At 46.3% G+C, this 24,378-nt stretch overlaps 1 protein-coding gene across 27 annotated transcripts in view; it reads right to left on the bottom strand.

Moving 5' to 3' along the window:
* The window catches only part of CADPS (calcium dependent secretion activator), a 169,058-nt gene that overhangs the window by 131,607 nt on the left and 13,073 nt on the right, over nucleotides 1-24,378 (bottom strand). For all 27 annotated transcript variants that reach the window (XR_014934592.1, XR_014934594.1, XR_014934593.1 and 24 more), the window contains exons 2-3: nucleotides 10,611-10,724; nucleotides 8,351-8,683 (exon numbers count right to left, since the gene is read on the bottom strand). Coding sequence is in view for 24 of the 27 variants with exons in the window: in XM_085516302.1 (XP_085372428.1) it covers nucleotides 8,351-8,683; nucleotides 10,611-10,724 (447 nt within the window). In the remaining 3 variants the exon portion in view is untranslated. The remainder of the gene's footprint in view (nucleotides 1-8,350; nucleotides 8,684-10,610; nucleotides 10,725-24,378) is intronic.

Genomic DNA, 24,378 nt, shown 5'->3' with positions numbered 1-24,378 from the left:
CTGAAGGCCTCCTGGGCTGATTGACAGGAACATGTACTGCAGGGAACAAATGCTGCTGAAATAAAATACAAGATTGCTTTCTCAGAAGGGGGCCAATGGGGTCATTTCTTTGTCACGTCTTCTGCTCGCCATCTCTGGTTGAGGGAAAGACAAAGAGGAGGGGTGGCATTTTCCTTTCCTAATAAAAAGACAAGGCATGTTGAGGAACTGCTTCTTACTTCTGATGGCTTCTATTGAGTTCAAAGCCAGAACAGTGAGGGAGGCCTGAAATAAAGGTGGTATTTTGAGAGATGAGTCCCACCTCCAGGAACCAGGCCACGTGGAAGCCCAACTCAACATCCTCCTTACAACTCACTGCAGTTAAATTCTAGGCTGCTTTCTGGGAAATTAGCAATAAAATGTCTACTTTTTACTTATTGCCTTTTGCTACCATACCCAACCATTTCTGAGAGGGTTTGGCTTGGCTTTGCCCTGGGCAGACCTAATGTGTGTTGTGAGGACATGGAGTGGCAACGTGTGCCATGAGATCAATAGGGCTGTCAGTGCAAAGAGGTTCCCCTGAACTCAGCAACTTCTCCATTTGCTCCCCAACTTTTCACCAGTAGTTTTCTCTCTGCAAACACAAAGGGAAACACCTTTGCAATGTCTATTTTGTGCCATCCCAAATCTCCTCTCCAATGAAATGCTTTCAAGATACATTTCCCTTATGTTGTCACATCTAATGATGCTCAAGAACTTTTCCTATTTCTCTAGCTTCTGCAAAACCCTCCCCAGTGCCTCAGCTTCTCCCTCTGTACAGCTGTAACAGGGAACATCCACCTTCCTGCCCTTGCACGGGCTCTGATCTGCTCCTGGGCGCTGGAAGCTGCCAGGCACCAGCACAGGCAGAAGGCACTGGCACAGCTCTCCCAATTAAATATCTGAGGACAAAAGTGCTGCCCTTTCCAGAGCCCTCTGCCAGCCTGCAAGTGTCAGCATCAACAGATCAGCTCACAACTCAGTCCTTAGGATTTTTTTCCCCAACTGGTCCTACTAGTTGTCAGGAATGGGTTGCTCAGCTTAGTCTTTCCCAAATGCAAGGTGGTGGCAAGGAATCAGAATGGTATTAATAAATGTCCATTTGAAATGAGGCTCCTGATTCGATGAAAGAAAGTCAGTCTGGCTAAGAAGCAGGAAAGTCATGCCAACAAATAGATTGTTGGTGAAAGAAGAGAATTAGCAGTCCCTAAATAGAGAGGTTAAGGTAGACTGGAAATGTCAAGTCATTGATATTTCATAAGGTAACTACGGTTATTTTATGCATTCCTTTGCTGCATGAATGCAGTTGATGAGAAGTATTCATGGGGCCAATTGAAACAAAAATAAAACTGAAGAGATATCTCAATGGTAATCAGTCCACAAAGACAACAAAGAACATTCTGCTGACATCACACCACAGTAAGAACCTCACTAAATAGGAGAATAAAAAAACCACTATCACAAAAGGATGAACATCTTGAAAATCACCCTCACTTCAGCCCTAATGTACCTGCAGGGATCAATAATGCTGAGTAGGACAGATCTGGTGTGATGCATGAAGCTGTCCACGTGGCCCTCTGGATAAAGCACAACTGTTTGAGATTGGATTTGTATGAGCTGTTGGAAATGCAGAGGGATGCTGCAGCCCCTCAATGCTGCCCATTGACAGTGTCAGTAACGGGCTGTGTATGTCAGTCCTCCCTGCTGCAGCTTGAGATAATTTGTGTGTTTCTTCCATTAGATCAGCAAGCTCTTGGTCACACCTGCCTTGCTGGCTGAGGTCACCAGTCACTGTGATGATGGGAGAGGGCATCAGGGAGATCCGAAGGGATATGGGACAGGAAATGGTAAAGATGCCCACTTGTGACAAACAACCACGTGCCCCATTAAGCAAACAAAAAAGAACTTTGGCTTGAACGAACCCTGTGGGTTTCTGCAGCAAATCAGGAATTAAACCAATCTCCAGAACCACACAGTGAAGTGATTCCCAGCAGCCAAAACATTTTATGCACCAGAAGAGAGCAGAAATGAGAAGCTGATTTTCCATCCTAGAGCCTGTCTGGAAACTGAAACCTGCCCCTGCCCCTTGAATAACTCACTACAGCAAGACACCAGTGATCGCTGACCTTTTGGTGGAACAAATGACATCTGGCTTTGCTGCAGAGAGCATCCACACCCATCTGCCAAGGGGTGGCATGGGAAAGACTCAGCACAGAAGACTTCTCCAGTCCCATAAATATCTCTGGTGAGCATCAGAAGCAAGTGAATGCTTTCACTATTGTTGCATGATGTTATAATTTCCCTGCTAAACACCTGCTCTATGGATGTACCCTAGTCTGGTTTCTGTAAAGGGGCTGTAATACCAGAAGATGTCCATAGTGGGGCCAGAACTTGAAGTTCCCAGTGCACAAAAACATACATCCCAACTGGCAGCTAACAGGGTTAAAACACCCTCTGATTAAATGAAAGCATCTTTAATTAGTTTAATTGACCATGCCTCAGCCAAGACCATCTGCTCAGCAGCATTTGCCTTCTCTTCGCAGGAGCGATTGATCAGCCATAGCTGGAGAATACAGCATTAGGCTGCATCAGATTTATTTTGTTTAATAGAAGAGCTAATTTGCTTTAAATTTAATTACAGGGGCCAAGATTGCTCTCTCAGTCCATAACAGCACAGAACATGGGCTGACCCTACTGCTAACAAACCCACACAGGCGTCCATACACATCCTGCACAAACCCAATGCCCAGTGCTGCACAGACTGCCCTGACACAGACTGACTGATGCATTTTCCTCCCCAGAACACAGCAGCAATGTGACACACTGGGCCAGCAGCACTGCCCTCTGCCACCACATCTCTCCATTACCTGCCTTACCCCCACCTCCTCCCTCCCATGCAAACGCAGCTCTTCAAAGCAAAAGAAGGGCAGCTCCCCATCTTGAGTCCCTGTGCGTATCCACACAGCACTATTACAAAGGGGGAAATTCCATTCGCTTCCCAACGCTTATTCCTTTTTCAATTTCCCATCCAGTTCTAAATCACGGCCGTCCTTCGGAGTGGCTGCAGCTGACAGGCACACTGCGGCTGCCATGGGCTGCTACAAGAGTAATTACAACCCTGCAGAAGGCTCTGGGCTGCCATTTCCGTTTCCATGGAAATAAATACTGAATTACTGAAAACAGTGTATGATGCTTTATGGATTTTGAGGCTTTTGATCGTCTTGAAAGCCCCTCAGCCCGTTTTTGTTGGCAGTGGCTTTGTTCTAAGGGAGGCAGGGGATGATGCTGTTGGTGCAGAGATTGGTGGGGTGAGCAAAAGGTGCTTCATAGGAGTGAAAGGAGATAGGAAAAAAGGAAATGGACTCAGGCCAACACTCTGGGCCTTGGTACAGAACATGGGCAGCCCTTTGCTCTGTGCTACCATCTGCTGTGCCCTTTGCAGGGGTCAATGAAGCCAGCACTAAACATCCAGCACTCTATTAATGGCCATTTCATAGACTTTGAGCTCCAGAAGGAAGCTAAGATGTAAAGGAATTGCTTTCTGTTCTCCAGAATTCACACAGGGAGCAGAGAAGAGTGATCTAATGCTAAAAAACGTCCCTGAAATGAAGACACAGATGACCACGGACAGGTAACCCCATGCTGTGTACAATGACCCTGGGCTCAGCTCTCATTGCAAGGTGCAGCTGGGTATTTTTCACCAGAAAAAAAGATAAACACTTGGTTCTGCGAGGAGACACAAATCAAACTTCAATTTTGAGGTCAGCCTAACCTTCATCCTGCTGTCCGTGCTGCTGAAGGCCTCCTGTGTTCTGCCCCGATGTGTTCCAGCCCTGGACCAAAGCAGACCACATCCTCCAAGCGCTACCACAGCATCTCTGCTAACTATTACAGCCTTCAGGTCTCAACACACCACACTGAAAATCAGGTTTGGGAAAACCAACTGAATGGAAGAGACGAATCTTAGAATCACAGAAGCATCAAGGTTGGAAATGATCTCTATGGCCATCGAGTCTATTCACTTACCATCAAAACTGCCCACTGACCACATCCGTCAGTGCCACATCTCCACGGCTCTGGAACATCCCCAGGGACAGACTCCACCACTATGGGGGGGCTGCCTGTGCCAATGCATCACCACTCTTTTGGATGAGAAGATTTTCCTAATATCCAGCCCAAAAGGATGAAGGATGGGTGGAAGGAGAGATACCACCATAGCGGATTATGTATAATACTGAATTGAGATGAACTCAAATATTTTATCTGGGACAGAAATTCTAAATATCTTTTCTATTGGTTGCTCTGGAACCAGTTTCTTTTTGATTTTGTTTTCTGGCAAGGGAGCTTTTCCTGCTTTGTGAGAGATGTCAGCCTTTGGACATAGCATCCTAATTCAGCTGGATAAATAAACGTCATAACAGTGCATTCCAATTTTGAGCCCGCTCTGGCTGGTAAGATTTGGGTTGAAAAGCTTCCTAGCTGAGATCACAGGTCCTTTTAAAGCATGCAAAATAACTGCAGAGAAGAGTGGTGTTGATCCCTCTGGGTGATATAGGGTCTTGGTACGTGCTCTGTGCTGTACCACACACACGTGCATGCAACTTACATCTACAACCCAGATGGACAGGAACAGATGTTGAAAGAACATGACCTTCAACCATGCATTACTATGTATTACTCAGCAGGTCTGACATGCCTATATTTAGCTGCTTGTTTCTCATTCTAAGGGAATTAGGTGAAATTGGAAGCTTAGCACAGACATTTTTCAGATGGAACAGAAATGCCATGGAACGCTCCAGGCCTTGGGAGGAAGAGAAAGGCTGATTTTGCAGCCTGTGAATTCAGGCAATGCTGCAGGGACAGCCTGAGAGCCCAGTGCAGGCGGACAGAAGCACAGAGCTTATCAGAGATTGGCTCTGGATGGGATCACTGCAGCTGGATTAACTGAACAGCACTCGACTGCATCTCCTCTTCAGAGTGTGCTAAAAATGACTTTCAGACACAGTGTGAGATAGAGAAGTAAATCACTGCCCTACAGATGGGGAATAACAAGACCACATCCTGATTTCCAGAGATGCTGTTGCAATTCAGCCATCAAAGTCAGTGCAAAATAGAGAGCTGGGCCAAAGGAAAAGCTGATTGCAGCAAAAAGCCAAGTTTGGAAATGCCCAACGTATTATAATAATGTATGTTTCTCCTGCGTGACTCCACCACAGCTCATTGCAAAGCAGGACAGCCAGGCCCAAGCTCTGGAGCAGAACAGGAAACCTCCAACACCTCTCCTTCAGCAGAGACACCAACCCCGATGGAGCAGCAACACCAATCCACACTGCGTGTATTATGCAAAACCAAAGAGCACAACAACTTTAGTGTCTCTGTATTATTTAAAACGCTTTAGTCAGAGGCTGTGCTTAACAACCCTTCCCTCCAAACCCATTCTGCTACAGCACCGCTTCCCATCTTTGTTTCCTAAATACGTTTCCAGCCACATCAGTCCCTTTCACTGTCTCAGATCCTGCTGTATCATCTCTATCACATTAAGAACGCACTCATCTCATACCACCTGGGGATATTGCATTGAAAAAAATCCCTTTAGAAATCCTCCTCCTACACAAACAAAGTAATATTTCATATGTGAACAGAAACACGGTCCCAGTGCTCCAATCTTTATGTAATTAGTGATTTGATGTAATAGGAGGGCACGTAAGAGAAATGTTCCTTGCTCCACAAGCAACTTTTTGGGGCTCCTAGCACCATTCCTGCTCACGCTTTACCCCACCAATGTCTTCCTTTTGCTTGAAGTTTATCCACAAACAGAACATACAACATGTCTTGCTCTTAGGAAACATGGGATGGGAGCTTCAATCAGGTTATTAAGAAAAGGATTCAAGTTTTACTCCCAATTAACTCCGATGAAACAAGTCATACCACAGTAATTTAACTCAGTACCCAATCATTTTAGGCAGCCCAAGTCAGGGAAGCAAAATAATTGCACTGACTGAAATAAATCGGGACTGAAGTAAAACACTGAATGAAAAGCAATGACCATTTTCAAGTGTCAGTGGCCACAAAGCTCGCAGGGTGGGCTCTGAGCTGCAGCTCCTGCTGTTTGTGCGGGGTGAGAGCTGCACAGGGAGCTCACTGCTGATCTGCAGCACAGGCTGACAGACCAAGAGAGGTGCTTGCAAAACAGCACTTGTCGGGCAGATACAGATACAGCAAATGAGAATTGATGAAAATTTAAAGTCGGGGAGGGGAGAAGAAGCTGGAATGAAATCATGCAGAAGCATCACCCAGCCCTGCCATGGCCACAGCACATCTGAAAGTAAAGAACCTGCCTCCATTCCCCCATAAACAGCAGCCCCTGGTGTTCTCCACCACCCATAGGTGCTCCAGGGAATCTGTTCCACAACTGACATAAGCATTTTGTCATAAGAGATGAAGAGGAAAAGGGGCAGGTTACCAAACCACTGCTCAATGCACATCAGTCGCTGCACCCAGCAGCTCTGCTGCAAAAAATAATCCAGATGAGTGATGTGCAGCTTTGGATTGTGCTGGGAGCTTCAGGTTGATAAGTTCTAATTCTATCTCCTGCAACAGACTAACTAGGAGAATGCAAGAAGGAGTAAAGGTCCACAGCAATTTTGGTGCTCCAGGGCAGGATCGAAGTGCTCAGCTCATCCTTGCTATGCAGGTACTAAGAACTGAGCAAATCCCATGCTGATACTCACTTCCAGCAGAAATTATATCATTCTTTGGAAGCTCAAATTACAAGAGATTCTTGGCTTCCGGAGTACAGCTATGGCCTACAGCAGGAAATGGGTTGCTGCATACAGGAAGGCAATTTGCAGGGAGCAGCCAGCACAAATTGCCACTGGGTTCAAGGTGCCAGCCAGAGAGGCTCTCAAAAGCAGAGATCATCTACAGAGCAGTGCAGCAGCGATCAAATACTGCTTTCTGCATCCCTGGGAGCCACAAAGCAAGAGAGTAAGATTACAGGCTTACACAAAGCCATCCAAGTTCCTGAGCTGCGAGCAGGCCAGGGAGGATGGGAGACTGAGGGCCTGAGTGAGTACAGGTTAGAAAAAACAACTGCAAAACTGACTCAGCTCTCAACACACCACTGACAACATTGTGGATCTGATATTACAGAAGTTCTCCATCAGGAGATGGAGGCATGAAATCTAGTTTGCAAACATAATTTATGAGGACTGATGCAGTCCTTGCTAACGCTTTTGCTGTGAACAAGCCTTAGTCAGGGACGTTTATCCTCTCCCTACTCTGCCATAAAGGACTGAGATGAAGAACAAATGCGAGATAATTAAGCTCCTTACAGATAAAAAAAAAAACATCCAAAAGAATTTTGCACGTCTTGAACAAACTTGGAAATGTCTAGACACAAGACAAAATTGGTCTCAAATGTATTCATTCCAATTAGAAGCCGAACCCCATCATTACAGGGTTTACTCCTCAGAAAACTCTCCCTAGCATTACCATGCCCCTCCTGTGACTGTCATCCCTCATCCTGCTGAGATATTGATATCTGATGGAAGGACCACACTCTGGGGCACAGGCTGGTGTGAGAAGCTCTGCAGCACCCAGCCCAGCATCCCTGGGGTACCAGATCTCACTGAGGGGGGAAAAAGAGGCATGGGAAAGGTTTGCATTCACCCGGGAACTGGGTGCAACCAGAGCAGCCCCGAGGCAGTAGAGATTTGGGATTCTTTCTGCTTTGGGAAGCAACAGTCATGGAAAATGAGGCACTGGTCTGCAGGCGCACAGCCCTGCCTTGCAGCGTGCTGCTTCCCCTCTCCCCTAAACAAGAGAGTTTGCATAAGACGTTCACCCTCAGGGCAGCTGAGCTTCCAACACTAATAAGGTTATTGCAGGCTGCAATAAAATGCTTCTGTCATTTAGGTGGGTGATGTGACAGTATAAAGGCAACCAAGTCACAGCAAAACAGCCCTCTTGGGCCCCATGAAAGACCTGCTCAACCAGAAGCAGAGCTCAGGAACGAAATTTTCCCATCTCAGCAATTCTATGGGGTTTCAGGAAAGAAAACTTTTATAAAGACTATGTAAAACAACCACATAAATCCCTAAGAAACCAACTAAGAGAAAAAACACATGCAAGAGAAGGAGGCCTTCTTGGACTGTCAGAACAGAACTGGCAGTGCACAAATCCCACTATGAACCAAAATGCTTTTCCTTCTGGAAATTCTCTCATCTAGTCATACCCAGAGTCTCCAGTCTATAACAGCAGTATTTCCACCAGCAACCACTTGCCCTTGAACACCTTCCATCTTCCCCCTGCACGAAGAGGAGGACCTTACCTGACAAGCGTTGTACAGCAGCTGATGCTCAAATTTCTTGATCCCCAAAATGTTCTGGAACATCTCGTAGAGCTGCTCCTTGCTGAGGATGAGCTCAGAGGCAGCGCTCGCCGTCATCCTGGCCTGCTGCTTGCGGGGATCCTCCTCGCCGCGGTAAATAGCATCAAACTTTGCCATCCAGGAGCTCAGGACCGTCTCCTTGCTGAGGCCGTCGATTTCAGGCAGGCTGCGCACCCTCTTCTCAATGTGCTTCTTGAAGACCTCTCGGGAGTCATTGGCCGAGCACCCCCCGCTCTGCACCATCCTTGCAACGCGGTCACTTTTCAAAAACACCTGTGAAGAAAGGATAAGTTCAGATGGTGTAAGTTAAGAACAATCCCCCCTCACTCCTGAAGGCAGCTGATGAAGGTGTTCTTGCCACTGCAAGGGTCCAGATGTAACAGGGCCCAGCACAGCAGGAGATTCCATGGGAGCCATAGAGAGCCAATGAGTGAGAGGGTGACAGGGGGATGCTGTGCTGGCTCTCCCCCTCCAAGCCCTGAATGCAGCAGGGCGATCAATGCCTAGCAAGAAGTGCTGTTTTATTAATGCTGCTGAGAACTGATGAATGTGGCAGGTTGGGAAGAAGCTGCGCCAGCACAGGGGTGTATCTGTCAGCTCTCAATAATTAAAAAGCTCAAGGATGACCTGAGAACATGGTAGATTTTTGTATCGCTCAGCAACACGGTACTCTGTGTTCCCAGATGCTCAGTAACATGGGTGTCCATGGGGAATGGAAGTGGGCCTTCTTCCAGGACCAGCACAACTCTGGGGACAGCCTGTGCAGCAACAGTACCAGTATGCCTTTCTTATCCTTATGGAGCTTGAACACTAGTGATAACATCCTGGGTGTGCACAGTGGTTTTCAGGTTAGATAACAGATGAGAGCTATCAGAATCTGAGCTCCCAGCACAGCCTGAAGCTGAGAAATTGCTCAGCATGACGACTGTAGGAGATGGCAGGAGGTCACGGCCAATATCCCTGCTGCACACAGCTTCGTCTTGCAACACTGGAACCAAGTCTTGAAGGTTGCTGTAAAGCTCTTGAAAGTTGCATCATGCTTTTCGTGGCCCAAGTTATGTAGGGCAATGGTCCAGTTGAACTGCAAATATATAGTTGTTGTCTGAAAGTTTGATTTCTTGATGTAATTATACAGCACAGGACTCAGGAGATGGTCAGGAGACACTTTCAGACAGAGTCACAGGATGTATTTTGTTTGTTTATAAGCAGTTTCATTTTCTTGCCCAATCATCTAAACAGATTATGCTGCTCTTACATCCTAAAATGCAGCTCACGCCATCTTGAAAATTTTCTCTAAAAGCATCTGTTTGGCAAAGCTGTGATAAACTGAGGATCTATTGGCAATTTCTTTCCTGATAAGAAATTTAAATTACTCTGAGCTTCCTTCCTGTATGGAGAATGATGGAGAAGTAACTCTTAGGCCAGTTTAATAGAGTTAATCCAGGGATAATTTGTGCTTTCCTACCACAGAAGCAGCTGCTGTCATTTCTTTTATAGAGTTAAAATTCTCTTCAGTTTCAGTATCTGATTTTGGATCTCTCAGATTCCACTTCCAGAGAAATATTTTATGTAGGCAATTCAAGATCTTCACCTTTTATGACAGTACGGCTCTAGGGAGGAAGACAAACGGTCTGCAGAAAGGCTAGAAAAAAAAACACAAGCAACTCTCCTCATACAAATCACAAGCTCTGATTTCCTGCAGAAACAGAACCTTCTTCCTTCTGAGAAAAGATTATTTAAAAGACTGCATGCAAAGAGGTGAAAAAAAGAAAGACACACACAATCATTCTTTAGCACAATTATGAGAGATGCTCCACATTCTTTAGTGCCATCTAGTTCTGGTAAGGTATACCTCCCCCCACTCCTCCTTTGTTTTAGAGCACTTGTGTTTTACAACAGGTTGATTGGAAGATCAGGAAGACCTCTCTCAATGCAAAAGAAGGATGAGCTGCTCCACAATCCAGTTATGGGATATGCCATGGAGCATGAGAGAGCCACTGCTGAGTTACAGACAACACATCTGCACACCCTCAGCTTCACAAATCTTTTGATGTGTTAAAAAAGGAAAAACTCTGTCAACAAAGCACCAAAAAAAGAGCAAGTGCGAAGTACAAAGAGTCCGTTTGTTCAAAATTTGACCCTGTCCATAAAAGAGGTGAGAACAGTGATTCATATGAGCAGTGAAATCACCTCTGCTTACCTCATAGTAGCTCTGGACAGCATTTATAAATGCTTCATCTGCCACAATCTGGGTTTCTCCATTGAGAAAGGCCTGGAAACGATCTTTGATTGTCTGGAGCTGCTGCTTACTAATCTGCAAAACATACCAAAAGGATGACATTAGTCAAGAAAGGTTTATATACGAGGGAAAAAAAACCCAACATGTATTCTTCTACAGTACCTGTTCTTTTAAGAATCACGAGCATCTAAAATTACCCTGAACATCATTTCTACACAACCCCACCACCACAAAACACACTTTTATTGCTTTTAGTACAACAGACTCTTACCACTTCAGGACACCAAAGTCAAAAGCAGACTGCTGTGTGTACGGTTGGCAGACACAGTATTTTCTCTCCCCAGAGAACCTCGACTTGCCTTCCAGAAGATGAGGACTCATCTCCTGGGTGTTTTTCATTTATTTCTTTATGTATTCAGGCTTGTTGGCTTCTATTGGTTTGTCACAGATGAAACCTTAGCCAGCACCAGCAGCAAAAGAATTTGATGCCATCTGATGTGAATTCAAGGGCAAACCTGTTCACCTTATCCAAGCAAAGACTTTGCTGTCCCTTCACTGCTCAAAACAGTTTCTGCCCAGCATGCAGCCGGTACAACTTACAAGACAACTCTAATTTTGGCACTGTGACACCAATAAAAGTTCCATAGGGCTTTATTTCAGCCTTGTAATATAACACACCATTATTCTGCCAATTTATCTGTCAATTTAAAAACAGATATAGCTAAAAAAAAAGAAAACCACCACCACCTTTTCAGCTCATTGCACAACGTCACAGCAGGTTCGTAAGTAACGCACCAGCAGTGGCAGTAAAATACTTTAAGATGCGGGTAACACTCATCTGTAGGGATTTCAGTGCTGTTGTATCTGGTTTGCTACGTGCCTACTTCAAGTTTGAGGATAAGAATTAATTTAGACAAAAGAGAAGGAGCAAAACAAGATGCATACATGACAACTTCAAACTGAAAGGGAAAAGAGCAGTAAAAAATAGGATAATTATTTACTTATGACCAGAAGGTTTAGGGAAGGGTAAGAGGAGCTTTTTTTTTCCCTTTCTCATATGCCAGCAGAAGGAGCAAGTCCATTAGAATGGATGAAAGAAATAAAAGTAATGTCTCTAAAGGTCTAAATGGCTTTGAATAAAGCATCAAAAACCACAGATATCCAAACGACTAAAGTATAATGAAGCCTGGTAAACATGGCTAGAGATAAAAAGCAGGAGAGGGACCACTTGGAAAATGTGACGATAAATATCAGTACGTCTGGATGATGCACCATGTGCAGTGAGTGTTCAGGGACTGCGGTAACGAACACCACAAATACTGGTAATTAATTCTGCAACACTGTGCTGAGGAGGGTTAGTGAGCAACAGCCATTTAATGTGATAATCTGGTATTAGTTTATCCTGGTGCTTATGGAGAAGTGTTCATAAAGCAAGACTGGCTATCTCTGCTTCAGAAAGCACACAACAGCCTTTGCTAACAGAGCAGGTGCCAGGAAGAATGGTCATTCTCGCTCCCAAAACATCAGCCCAGGAAGAAACCAGACTTCAGAGAGTCTGACACACACAACAAAGCTCAGAATCACTAGGGTGGAGCAAGAACCATCCCTCTAAGTGAGCCACCTCAACTTGGTCATTCTGAAGCAAGCCCTGCAGAAAAGCACTGCCAAGCTCCTGCCCTTAATGCTGGCAGGATTCAATTTTTTGACAGAAAAGCCTACCTGCCTTCTTAGATACCTAAAACCCTCCGTGGCATTCGCTAATAGCACTACAGATAGCACAAACCCTTGGGCAATATACACGGCATCAGATGCAAAACAGGCTCCAGACTTATCTGAAGTGATGGAAGCTCCTGATGGAATTGGAAAGAAAACTGGGTCAGCAACAAGACGAGACAGAGACAATGTAGTGATCAAGTGGGAGATACCTGTGGGAAGGTGCTAGGTCTGTTTTTATTAAGCATTTAATTATCTGGAAGAGGAGAAAATCAGGACATTAATTAAATGTATTGATGATATTGCATTAGCAACCACTGTGAATGTCAAGCAGAAACAGTGAAAGAATTAAAGCCATAAGAAAACCAAGAAAAGAAACAGGAAAACTGCAGGCAACGTTGAAATCAGTGTGCCAGGGTACAAGACAAACTAGTAGCACGGATCTCCTGAGCTAAGGAGGCTTTTCATTAGGGATTTTATCAATGTGCATGACATTTTTATTATTTTTCCCAGGTTATTTCTTAGTACAATCTCCACAAGTCTTTGCTTGTTCAATTCCTGTAATACTACCTAGCAGCAATACTTTCTGCTACTTCCTCAATATTGAATGGGCTACCTTCAAAACAAATGATGCTTCTTGAAATACATAGAAGCTCCCAATACTCATCTGGCACACGAACTCCCGGGGGCTGTGGAAATGAATCACTGGGTTTTTTTCTCTACTGGAGCATCAGTTGCCTCCTCCTCACCCCAAGCTCTAGACACATTTTCACATCCACAGCAAAGGAGAGACACACAGTAGACACGCAGTATGGACCATTCCATGGCTAACGGGACCCCGGGTCTTCCACCAGGCTGTGAAACAGCACTGCTATATTGATCTGTGTCCATATAACAGTTACAGAGGTAATCGAGAAAGCCAATTTTAGCCAGAATTAATTGCTTTTATATTAAACTTAGTTTCAACAGTGCTCTCTGTTGTAAACATAAAGATGAAAAGTGCCGGGAGGAAACAGGAGTGCTGTGTTGGCTCACAGAGGTTTATTCTAACAACCTTCCCTTCATTTTCCAGCCCTTGCTGCTCTTCCCACAACCACCAGCAAGGCCCAGCAGCCTTTACACATGAAATAACATTCTGCATTTGACAGAATCTAGAGAATACCCTGCTGGCACATATTGGACCCAAGTGAACATCCCACGTCACCGTCACGGTCTGTTTGTACAGCAAAGCATTTCACAGCCTTTATCTATCTAAAACACATGCATGCTTTGGCTGCCAGATAAACATGTGCCTGTTAAAATCGTAATTAATTGACCCACGGATGGTGAACTACTAGTGCTGGTACCAGGCAGGGCACCCTCAGCACTCGGCATCAGCAGGGAACTGCAGGGTATTTTGGCAAACACTTGGCAGAGACGTTCCCTGTAGCAGAACACATTCTTGGGTAGAGTTCACCAGCAGCTGGGTCATCTGGGCATCCAAACATTTCCTGCCTTCTTGGCCTGACAATAAAGAAACTGTGTGCCCAGAACAAGCTGGTGACCTCAGAAACGGGGCAGAACAAACTCTGGTGTGTGCCATCTCCCCACCGTGGTTCTAATCATGGAACATCAGCACCAACTTCAATTAGCCTCTGACGAACCAGCAGTCGATGCATTTACACAGGGATATCAGAGCCAGGAGCCTGGAAGCCCTTTGCTCTGCAGGCACCATGTCAGCATCAGCAGCACCTGTGTCTGGCAAGAAGCAGCTCAGTGGAAGACCGCAGGGAATTCCCAGAGGGAGCATCTCTCTTTTGTCTCAGAGCGATCAGCTTGCAGCACACAACCGGGAGCAGATAAAGCTCCATTTCCTTAGGACACCTGCTGTTCCAGTACCACCTCAAGGAGGAATATTTAACTGCTCAGCAGGCTGTTGTTCTGGGCTTGGTTTTGTAACATCTAATAAATATTTTACTGCTCCTCAGCACCAGGTAATTCAGGAGAAAGCTAAAGCAAGCTTTCAAACGAGCATCCATCACCATCAGTGATTACACAGCCAGAAGGTTGGCTATGGAAGGGATGTGCTAGGGGCCAGAGCAGCAGAGCACTGGTGCTGGGGGGCACAGACCCCCAAGGGAAAGCCATCTGGGGGATAACCCTGTACTCCTGGCCCAAAGGAGCTGGAGCAGCTGCTTCAGGGAAGATGCTCGAGAACATACCTGCCACTGCTCTTTTATCACCTTCACATGCAGCACTAAATCTCTGACCACCTCCGCCAACACATCACCTCCAGCCCTGCACCTGTCCCACACTCCCAGCTATGGGCATGACACTACAAACCAGGCTGTCCTGCAGCTGGGAACTGCAGCATGTTCCCCCTGTGCTGGTTCTGCTCCTCCCAACAGGAGAGGGGACACCAGGGGGTGGCTTATGTCCCCAGCATTTGTCTTTTTAATTGCAATCTCTCCCAGCTCCCATGGCTGCTTTGCAGACTGCTGAGTGTCACTGGCTTGTTGCTATCAACACAAGTGATAGTATCTCAGGGAAGTCCTCCCAGCTGCCTAACAGCATATTTTCTGGTTGTTTCAGAGAAGTTTAATATTTGTTACCAGCGAGCTCCTTGTGCTTTGGCTCCTGACAGCCGCAATGCATCATTCCAGGCACAGCAGGCAGGCACGTGCCCTTCCCTCCTTCTCTCTACACTCACAGACAGGAGCCAGTGTGTGATTTGCTGACTCCCGACATCACTGCTCCCAGGGGACACACACATAGCACATCCCTTACTCCAGGATGAGTGCTTGGAGCCTGCTGTGGTGCAGGCTGCTTCCAGAAGGAATGTGTTACCTCGCTTCTCTCAGCGCCCAAGTGATGCTGCTCATTGCTTCTCAAACAGCAGAAAACACTCTCCTGCAGGAGCTTAAATTCTCACTATTTTTCGTTCTCTCAAAGCCATTTATTTTCTGTGATTCACCACGCCACTCTTTAGACACATATGAACGACATAAAACGTTATTATGGTTGCTCCCACTTTCTGAAATGCAACAGTGTGTGCTGCTGCAAGAACAAAGCAAAGTCAGGATTTAGGGCTTCCCATGACCACCTTCCCCTGACATCTTCCATCTGCAACCTGCTACTGCATAGGAAACCTGGACATGGACACCAAAAGATGCCTACTGTCCTTACCACTTACCTGCTTCACTTGCCACCTGTGTTTCTATCAGGTGTGTCCATCCAGCTCTGCATCTCCCCTTGTAAACAGTTCCTTTCTTTCATTCAGATCAAATATTTCCCCAAAGAGGAAGGTATCAGTAGATCTCGGGCACAACCCAAGGACTGTTCATTATCCAAAACCTAAATCAACCCAGGAAGAGGGTGAAGGATGGGATGGGAACACAGGTTGACTGTACTGGTGTGTCCCTTAGAGAGCAGAACCCGGGCAATTCCTCACCCTCCAACAGCCCTACTGTCCACTTCTATTGTGTCTCATCTCCCTCTGAGAAAGGAGAACAGCAGCACTTTGCTTCTCTTCAGAAGCAGCTACACGCATGAGAAGACTGAGAACCTCTCACAGACTGGGATGGTGGGCTGTGTGAGAAGAAAGCAAGCTACTTTTTAAAGGGACACTTTCAAATCACCATTTGAACTATTTTCATCTCAACGTTCCCACTCCAGGCAGATCTTACATACTGCAGAACTAATCATCCTTGCTGGTTAACATATACAGCAGCTCATGCTGACTTGAAAGTGTTAATGTGATCCAAAGATTTTTGGACTGACACTTCAGATCTGCAAACAACAATCAGTCCTGTCTCTGAACAAAAAGGCACGTGTGCCCACCATCACTCAAGTTATTTTCATACCCTTTTCATCATTAAGCTCTGACTTTCTCCTCCATTTCACAAGCTATTTTAAGAACACTTCTCACTGAGCAGAAGAGATGGACAAATGAATGGGGACTAAAGGACTCCTGGTGTGTCCCAGCCTCTATGAAAAGTGCCATTTTCAGCCTGGCAAAGTTACCAGGGGAGGTAATACCTTTGATGCTACTGAACAATACAGCAAGAACTGGTGAGAGCTTCCAGGCACACAGGGCTGAAGTGCAGAGCCCTGCTTGCACCCACACACTGCTCTGCTCCAAGAAAAAACTCTCAGCCCCCCAGAAGAGAGGGCTGCCATCTAAAGCAGCTTGAGATGGGCTTAGTGGGATGGAAGGGGAAGAACAGGTAAGTCAGAGCAATGGGTCTTGCCCAAAGGCAGTTGCTTTACAAAGCATCCCAGCAAGAGATCTAAGCTATTACACACCAGGGCTATGGCTAAGAGCAACTTGCCAGGCTTGACGTTTTCCCTTATTCTGTGCATGTGCTATGACTTCCAGGAAACAAACTCTAAGAAAGAAAACATTCTCAGTTTTAAGAAAATTTAAGAGCCAAATATATCTGTGATCCAGTAGAAGATCAGTTGTCTCCTTCAGACAGCACTTGAAAAGGGTTCAATCAATCACTCAAGCCAGAACAGAACTCATTTCTAGATGAGAAACAAGAGAAAAGGTGTGAAACTTCAGCGTACCTCCTCCTCATATTTCCTGCTGAAGTGAGTAATCTCAGATTTTACAAGGGCACGTTGCTTGGTGCTGGAAGAAAAAGTTTGATAGAAGGCAGTTTGGTCCAAGGCAGCAAACTGTTGCTAGAAAACAGCAATGCATTCGCAGCCCATCGCTGTGCAGAGACGTGAGGTGTGGGAACTGGCATTGACGTGGTGGCAGGTACGTACATAGATCGTTGAGAAAGGGATCAGGATACATTATTTGCTATGATGATGAATTCCAATGGAAAGGCTTATTATTACAGTTGTTCTTACCTACCTTATGGAAATATGCACTGTTAAAGTTATCCACATTTTCCAAGCCCCTGTACTCAACCGGAATGTTACAGGAGGCTGAAAATGAAAGAAGCAAACCTGGGGACTTTTCTCAGGCATCACAGAGATGGGGTGAGAGCCCCATGGGGATATACCTTCAGGTCTAGGTTACCTCAGACAAGTTCCTAGATTTCCAAGCTCAGAATCCACTCGCCCAGCAGGGGAAGCTGGAGGAAGCACTGCCCATTTCTCAGTTTCACGCTGTAAATAAAAATGAAATGCAGCCATGGCAAATTGTGTTCACCAGGATGCACATGAAGCACGTGTGCAGTGCATGCAGGTCATGCACTGGTGCCTCCAAAGAGGGCAATTAGCTGCCTGCACGAAATTAGGCGTACAGCTTGATAATGGTTTTTGAGATAAGAGAAAGGCCATCTGCTGGCTGGCTTTGCAGCAAGTGGTCTGAGCTCTGCTACAACCCTCAGGAGCATTTGGTAAGGACAGGTGGGATATCACAGCTTCCTGGGAGAATATCCCTCTTCCTTTGATGCCTCTGGCAGGCATGCTGGTTTCTTTTCACCTTTCACCTCCTGCTCGGTTTAATTAGAGACAAATAACACCTCTCAATGCTGCTTTCCATGTTCCAGAACCCTAGAGAAGTAAAAGTAGACAGATTGGGTCTGCTGCAACCAGGTACCCTAGCGTCCATCCATAACTTTTCTGGACAAAAGTAAGATACCAGTTTTTTAACAAACCTAGCAAAAAGCAAGTTTGGTATAATCATTATACACCTATAGCCCAGCAGTTTTCAGCCATCAGTTGCATGTGGCCCCGCATAAAGATCCTTTACAAAAAACACAGCTACACGTAAAAGACTTTCTGTTACAGGAGTAAGAGCTGTTTTAAGGAATCCTCTGCAATGGAATATAATGAAGGCTGTCCCTAAAAGAGAAGGGTGTCATTCTTCTTCTTCAGGCCGGATGCAGGGTAATTTTAAGGGCTTTAAGTTCCAGTCACTTCTGAGAGGTTCACTGTTCCCTGCTATCACTGTGCTACTGGCTGGAAAAGCCCTGAAGGAGTGATGGGAGTGGGCTGTGGGCAGAGCCCCATCCTGCAGGTCAGGAGGAAGAAGTGACTCTTGTTGCATCTGGTAGCAAGTGCCTGTGTGTTGAGAGCACAAGCCAAAACCCCCACAAAAAGCAACGGAGACAGAGCAGATGTCAAGCATATAATTTCAATGTTGGTAGGAGCAGAAAATATGTGGGCACAGAGAAGGAGGAAAAAAACAAAATCAGATTATTCTTTGTGAAAGCCAGTTGTGCTAGAATTTGCCTAAGGCATTCTGCATCCTGGAGCTGCCCTTCTGTTCCCAGGTGCCCTAGAAGAGATGATGGAAACTGTAAGAGTCAAAAAAACATGAAAAAAGGGGAAAATAAGCCCTAAAGAATGAGCACAACACATCAAATCACTGCCTTCTTGTTTTCCTCCTCCAGCAAGCATGTGGAAGCGGCTATGTCACGGCAGCAGGCTTGTGCAGGCAGCAGAACACAGAGCAGGATATAGCTCCTGGGGCAGGACCCCGCATGCTGTGATCCCATCACTGGCAAAACAGATCCCACATCACGTGTGTGCACACAGGTTCCAGCAGCTCAGCTCGAATCAGCCCCGCTTCACACCGGAGCAGTCCTATTAAAATCTCAGCCTACACCAAACCATTAGAGACAACTGTTACCCATGGAGATTGAAAGGGAAAACACTAATCTTAAATGTTCCTCAACACAGTTATGTACCTGAGAGCACCCAAAACATTTGATCAAGCTGGGTGCTTCACTTGGGGTGCTGGGTGCTCAGCCAACATTGCAGCCAGCCTGTGCCATATTGCAGAGGGACCCACACACCGGTGCTTGAGGAGGCGTTGCTGATTGACGCTGTCTCCAAGACAAATGCCTTCTCACATCCCAGCACCAAGCTGCCTGGTTGCTGCCCCAAAGGACCCAGCACAACTGTGGCCATGTGGCTGGGTCCATAAACCCAGCACAAGGAATGCCAGAACCACCCCCCCCCGCTGCAGCAGCTTCATGTGGGGAAGCATCCATGCTCTTGTCCCTGACACTAGTGTTATTTTCCTCTTCAGCCCCTTCTGCAGCCCCCGAACCCTGGAGATCTGCACAAGACGGTTACTTGAGTGGGCAAGTAGCCTACCCACACTAACAGAACAGGGATAAACTGGTGTGAAACTTTGTTCCACCTCCGGTTCGTTCCCAGTCAGCCTTCAGTGCTTGGATTGATGTGTGCAGGAGACAGAAAGCTGTCTGCTCCAACCAGAACCCTGCCTGCAGGCTCAGAAAGCCAGAAATCACTTGCCAGAGCACGCATAACAATCAGCAATGATTTTTCCCCCAATTCCAGGAAATCTTGGAAAGAATAAGCCTGGAAAGTTGAAAATATGAGGTACCTGAGGACTTCAGTGCCACTGCCAGTTAGGAAGAGAACAGCCAGCACCAGTCTTGGCTAAGAGACTTCTTCCTTGGCTGGTGCAGAAGCCCAAGTCTTTGCCATGAACCAGCACCCAGCTGCCTCCCCCTGCTGCAGGCACCAGGCAAAGCTGCCAAGCCCAGGTGCAGAGCTGCTGGGCAACCTCACTCAGCAGCAGTGGCTGAGCATCTGTCCACTAAACTTTGCTTTTTTCCACCTACTATCTTCTGGGGTACACCTAAGCTCTCCATACATTTAAGGAGCAAAGACAATTTCTCACTTCTAGTATTCTACACTACGATCATTTCTTCCCAAACCATGTACTATTTCATCGAGCTTTGTGGTTTATTTCTAAGGCAACTTTCTCAGAAATGGGATTTAAATGAGCAAAACAAATTCCAACTCATCCAGATACAACTGGGAACCAAAAAAAGACTGAAGATGGCACTAGGGAAAAAAACAAACCAAAACAAAACTAACTGGCATCATAAGGATAACCTGTGATGTGGCAAATGAACCACACAGCAAGCAGACATAGGCAGAAAATGCACAATAACGTACAGATATCAATCCTGAGCCACCAGCAGCCTCTTTGCAGCCAGAGCAAAACTCAGGAGCAGCCTGGGGGCTGAGCTTCCCGATAAGCCTGTGTGCAGCTCTGCTGCTCGTGGGCTGACAGAAGGGTGGGCGACACCAGCTGCCTCCCCTGCTCTAGTGCTGCTGCTGCACTCCTGGGAGGAGACTGGTGTTCCATGCTGCTACTGAAAGCCACAGAGAAACCCTTGAAGCACCAAGCCAATTCAACAGAGGTAAGACTTCTCTTCTTATTTGTGGTGACTGAAGAACAAGGACCAACCCCTGCCATGCTCCTCAATGTTATGGGCTCTGCCCAGGACAGAAAATAACAGAGCATCAAGCCAGCGCAGCAAGCATGACATTATAGCAGGACCACTGGCAGCAAAGCTCTGTGTCACACACAAGGAATTACCTCCACGCTGCCTATCCTGCAGCATCACAGGGCGTGCTGTGTTGCTGACACCAGATTGTGATTTCCATTAGTGTTAATAGGAACCACTGACAGCAGTGGCAGTCAGGAAGCCAAAAAGCCTCCCATCTTGATGACCGCCTTCAATAAGTACAGAACTGCATTAAGTCTGCCCCAGCAGCTGTGATATGCAAACGAAGGCTGCTGTGTGCATGAGGAAAGACCCAGGGCCCCCAGGAGAGCTCAGCTGCTTCTAAAGAAGTGCTGGGATGGGCAATAGCTGGCAGAGAAATGGATACAGTGAAGACTGGCTGCAGTCCTTGGGAAGGTGGATGGAAGGAGCAGGATACTCCAGTGCTGTTTTCACCTTTTAAATTGAATATAAAGAGTTTTCACTGTGTTTCAGCAGACAGCAATTCTACGATCAATCACTGTACCTTAGCAGAAACAAACCCTGCATTAAATGCAGTAATTTACAACTTCCACCGTGGTCTAGCACTTAGGACAGGAGGAAAGGTCTAGCACTACAACCATAACTTCAAGACATTTGGCACCCCTGCCCCTACAAAAACACTTGCTCAAAAGCAGGGTTCTGACCCCATAGCCAGTGTGATTTTGGTCCATTCAAGGAAACAGACAGGTCTCAACATACACTTTTCTGGTCTCCATATGGGAAGAGAATGAGGTGGTGAGACCATGCTTGCAGCTTTTGGCAGGCATGGGGGCTGGCTGAGAGCAAGGATAAATGAACTGGGTTTGCAGCAGACATGAGAGACATCTTGAGTTTGCTACTGACACTGTAGGGTAAAGCTTCACCTCAGAAGCAGTCATGTATCATGTTGATCTTTGCCATTTGTGGGATTTATTTCCATTCACTTGATCTTTCTGAATTAAAAAGTTAAGGAATAGCTTTGGAGAGGAGGCTGCAGTAATTCATGACACTGCAACGCAAGCACACGGATCCAAGGCTGACCAGCATGCACAAAAGTAAGTGTGGGCTGCTCCAGCACTGTCTCCATTTCATACATTTCAGGGCATCAACCGACTGTGACTGGGGTCAGGTAGAATTTTCCATCTTTGGATACAGCACAGCATGATTTCTCAGCTCTGCAGTGAAAACATTTCCTTCTCCAAGGCTAGATTCCTCACAGCCATAGGCTTCTGCAGGTTTCAAGCATCCTTAAAGATAAGACTGCTCTTCCTGCAGCACTGGAATTTGCCACACACACTACCAGCATCTCCACCTTCTTAAATCTCATAAGTTAGCCACACATAGAAGCACTCAGCACTTCTCTGCAAGCCTGTTTGTACCAGGGGAAAGATTCTGGATATGCAAAAGCGCAGATAAAACCCAGCCTGAGATGTAAATACAGATTTTTTCCTTTAGAGAAAGCCAGATACAAAACAGAAGTCCTATGAGAGTACAACAACCGTCAAAACACTGAAAAACCAGGGGGAACTTCACCTCATTTCAGCACCGAGGTCAGCTCCAGGTTTGCTGATCTGAAGCCGCTGTGATTCTGCAGTCGATAAGCCGACTATCAGAACCCAGCAGCTCACACCACAAGGTGCTCATAGCTCAAATAAAGTCCCATGAGGGTCTGTAAGAGCCATCAGCAGCCCCAACCCCAAGGCCATGTCAAGCAGAGGGAAGCACACAGCACTGTGCAGCCCCTGGCCCAGCCCACAACAAATCTGCTTTTACTACACTGAACCCAACTGCCTTTTTCACTGCCTTTTTTTTCCCCTCTCTTGAAAGGAGCTAATTACAATGGAAAAGGTTCTCTGTGGCTCTCACGTGCATGAATTCTGCACTTCAGAAATTTATAATTTGCTATGTGGTTACAGTGCACACACTGTATTTGGAATTACACAGCACATAACCCAATCAAAACAGCACTAACAACACCGGGTAGTTAAATCATGCTGTGATAAAGAAGGAAAATGATTTTGTGTAGGCATGGCAAAGTCTCCCATGTACCTCGGTCAAAGTGGCACCTACTGCCAATTATCAGGTTGGCACAAACCACCCGTTACCGAGGGTAATGGTTTAACTTAACACTTGGAGCACATAGCTGGGGGTACATTAAGTCATTTGCACAGTGTTACTCAGCTGTCAGCAGAGTGCAATACAGCTGAACACATATACAGTTGTACTGTGCAGTAAGGGAAAAAGAGAAAGAGAAAAGCATCAGATGCACGAGGGTACAAGAGAGCAGGAGAGGGGCATCAGGATGGGGAGCAGCGACAGCAGAAGGAATGCAGAGCAGGGGGAGCCTGGGAACACCCACAGAAGTCCTTCAAGCACTGGAGAAATCTGCTGCAAAGAGGAGAACAACGCATTCCCCATGTCCACAATAAGAAATAACAGGTGTACACTGCAGTGAGGAAATTAAAAGCGACCTGAGTGCCTTCAGGCCTGCACTGATCTCAAACAGATCCTACCCAGCCTATTTTAACAGGACTCCTTCTCTGGACTCCATCTGGATCAGGCAAACTCTGGCTGCATCCTCAGCTCCAAAACTGCTTCCTTCCCCAGGTGTCTGAGGATGGTTTATTTTCCAAGTGAGCATGCGGCTGCGCTGCAAGCAAAGCTGCTTTGAAAAGGCCCTATGCAAGTCAAAATATTATACTGGCATTCCCAGCCTGCTGACATTGCAAACCTTTACCCCGTAGCCACATCATGATACCACAGACCAGCGGTCGTCAGCCTGGGCATGCCACCAACACAAGTTCTCCCTGCAAGGAGCTGGGCACAGCACCCAGAGCCACCCTGCATGCAGTACCCACAGCACACAGCCACCACTATATTTATTCTGGTACATTACAGTGGGAAGCTTTAATCTGCATAATCGCCTCAGAGAAGATTTCATTCAGTGAGGGGAAAGCAATCACCATTTCATTTGCAGCCAGTTGCCTTCCCAGGGTCTTCAGTTATCAAAGCCAGAGGGTCCTTGCAGCACGTGCACCTGCCTGGATGATTCTGAGACAGGTTCATGCTTGTAACAAAAGCATCTGCAGATGCTCGAGGTTTTCAGCCTCTTTTTCAGAGCCATTTCTCCCCTCCCAGCTGCTCCCACTTTTATCTCACAGACTACATCCCACATGAAGAAAACAACTGGATATAATCCTAGATTAAAGGGATTGTAACACAATTAAATACAAGTCATACCCTTGATAGAGCCTGCTGTCGTCATTCACAGAGCGCAACGCTCGGACGTTGGGAGGTGTGCAGATGGTGGCATTTGGGATACTCCCTACAGCTGCTGGTTTTCCTACGTAGGCATTTATGCCTCCCCACATAGGAGCAAGGAAGAAAAATCAATCATGTTCTCATGTGATGCTATGTTATAATCCCATGAAGACTTCACTCTGAAAACTAGAAATTGATATCCTGGTGGCTCCAGACCCTCAGCAGGACACTGCCAGCTGTAGCCTGAGGGGTCCTCAGACCCCAGCATGTTGACTGTGCCTTGGGACAGCCAGGTACAATGCAAGGACAGGACACACAAAGCCTGCTGCAGCAAGGACCACAAAAGCTGAGCAATAGCAAGAACCCACCAGGAAATCTTTATGACTTGATCCTACCTCTGGAAAGCCACAATATTCTTACACACACAGCCGCATATTAAGAGGAAAAAGGCTCTTGAATCTTCTGCTCTTTCCAGTCTGGTAGCTATAGCAGCTTGACTCGATTAGGAAACTTGAGAGCTATGA

The sequence above is a fragment of the Coturnix japonica genome, chromosome 15, assembly GCF_054131305.1.
Source record: "Coturnix japonica strain WE chromosome 15, WE-NBRP24, whole genome shotgun sequence".
Taxonomy (NCBI): domain Eukaryota; kingdom Metazoa; phylum Chordata; class Aves; order Galliformes; family Phasianidae; genus Coturnix; species Coturnix japonica.
The sequence above is the reverse complement of the archived record's forward strand: the minus strand, read 5'-3'. Positions and strand labels throughout refer to the sequence as shown.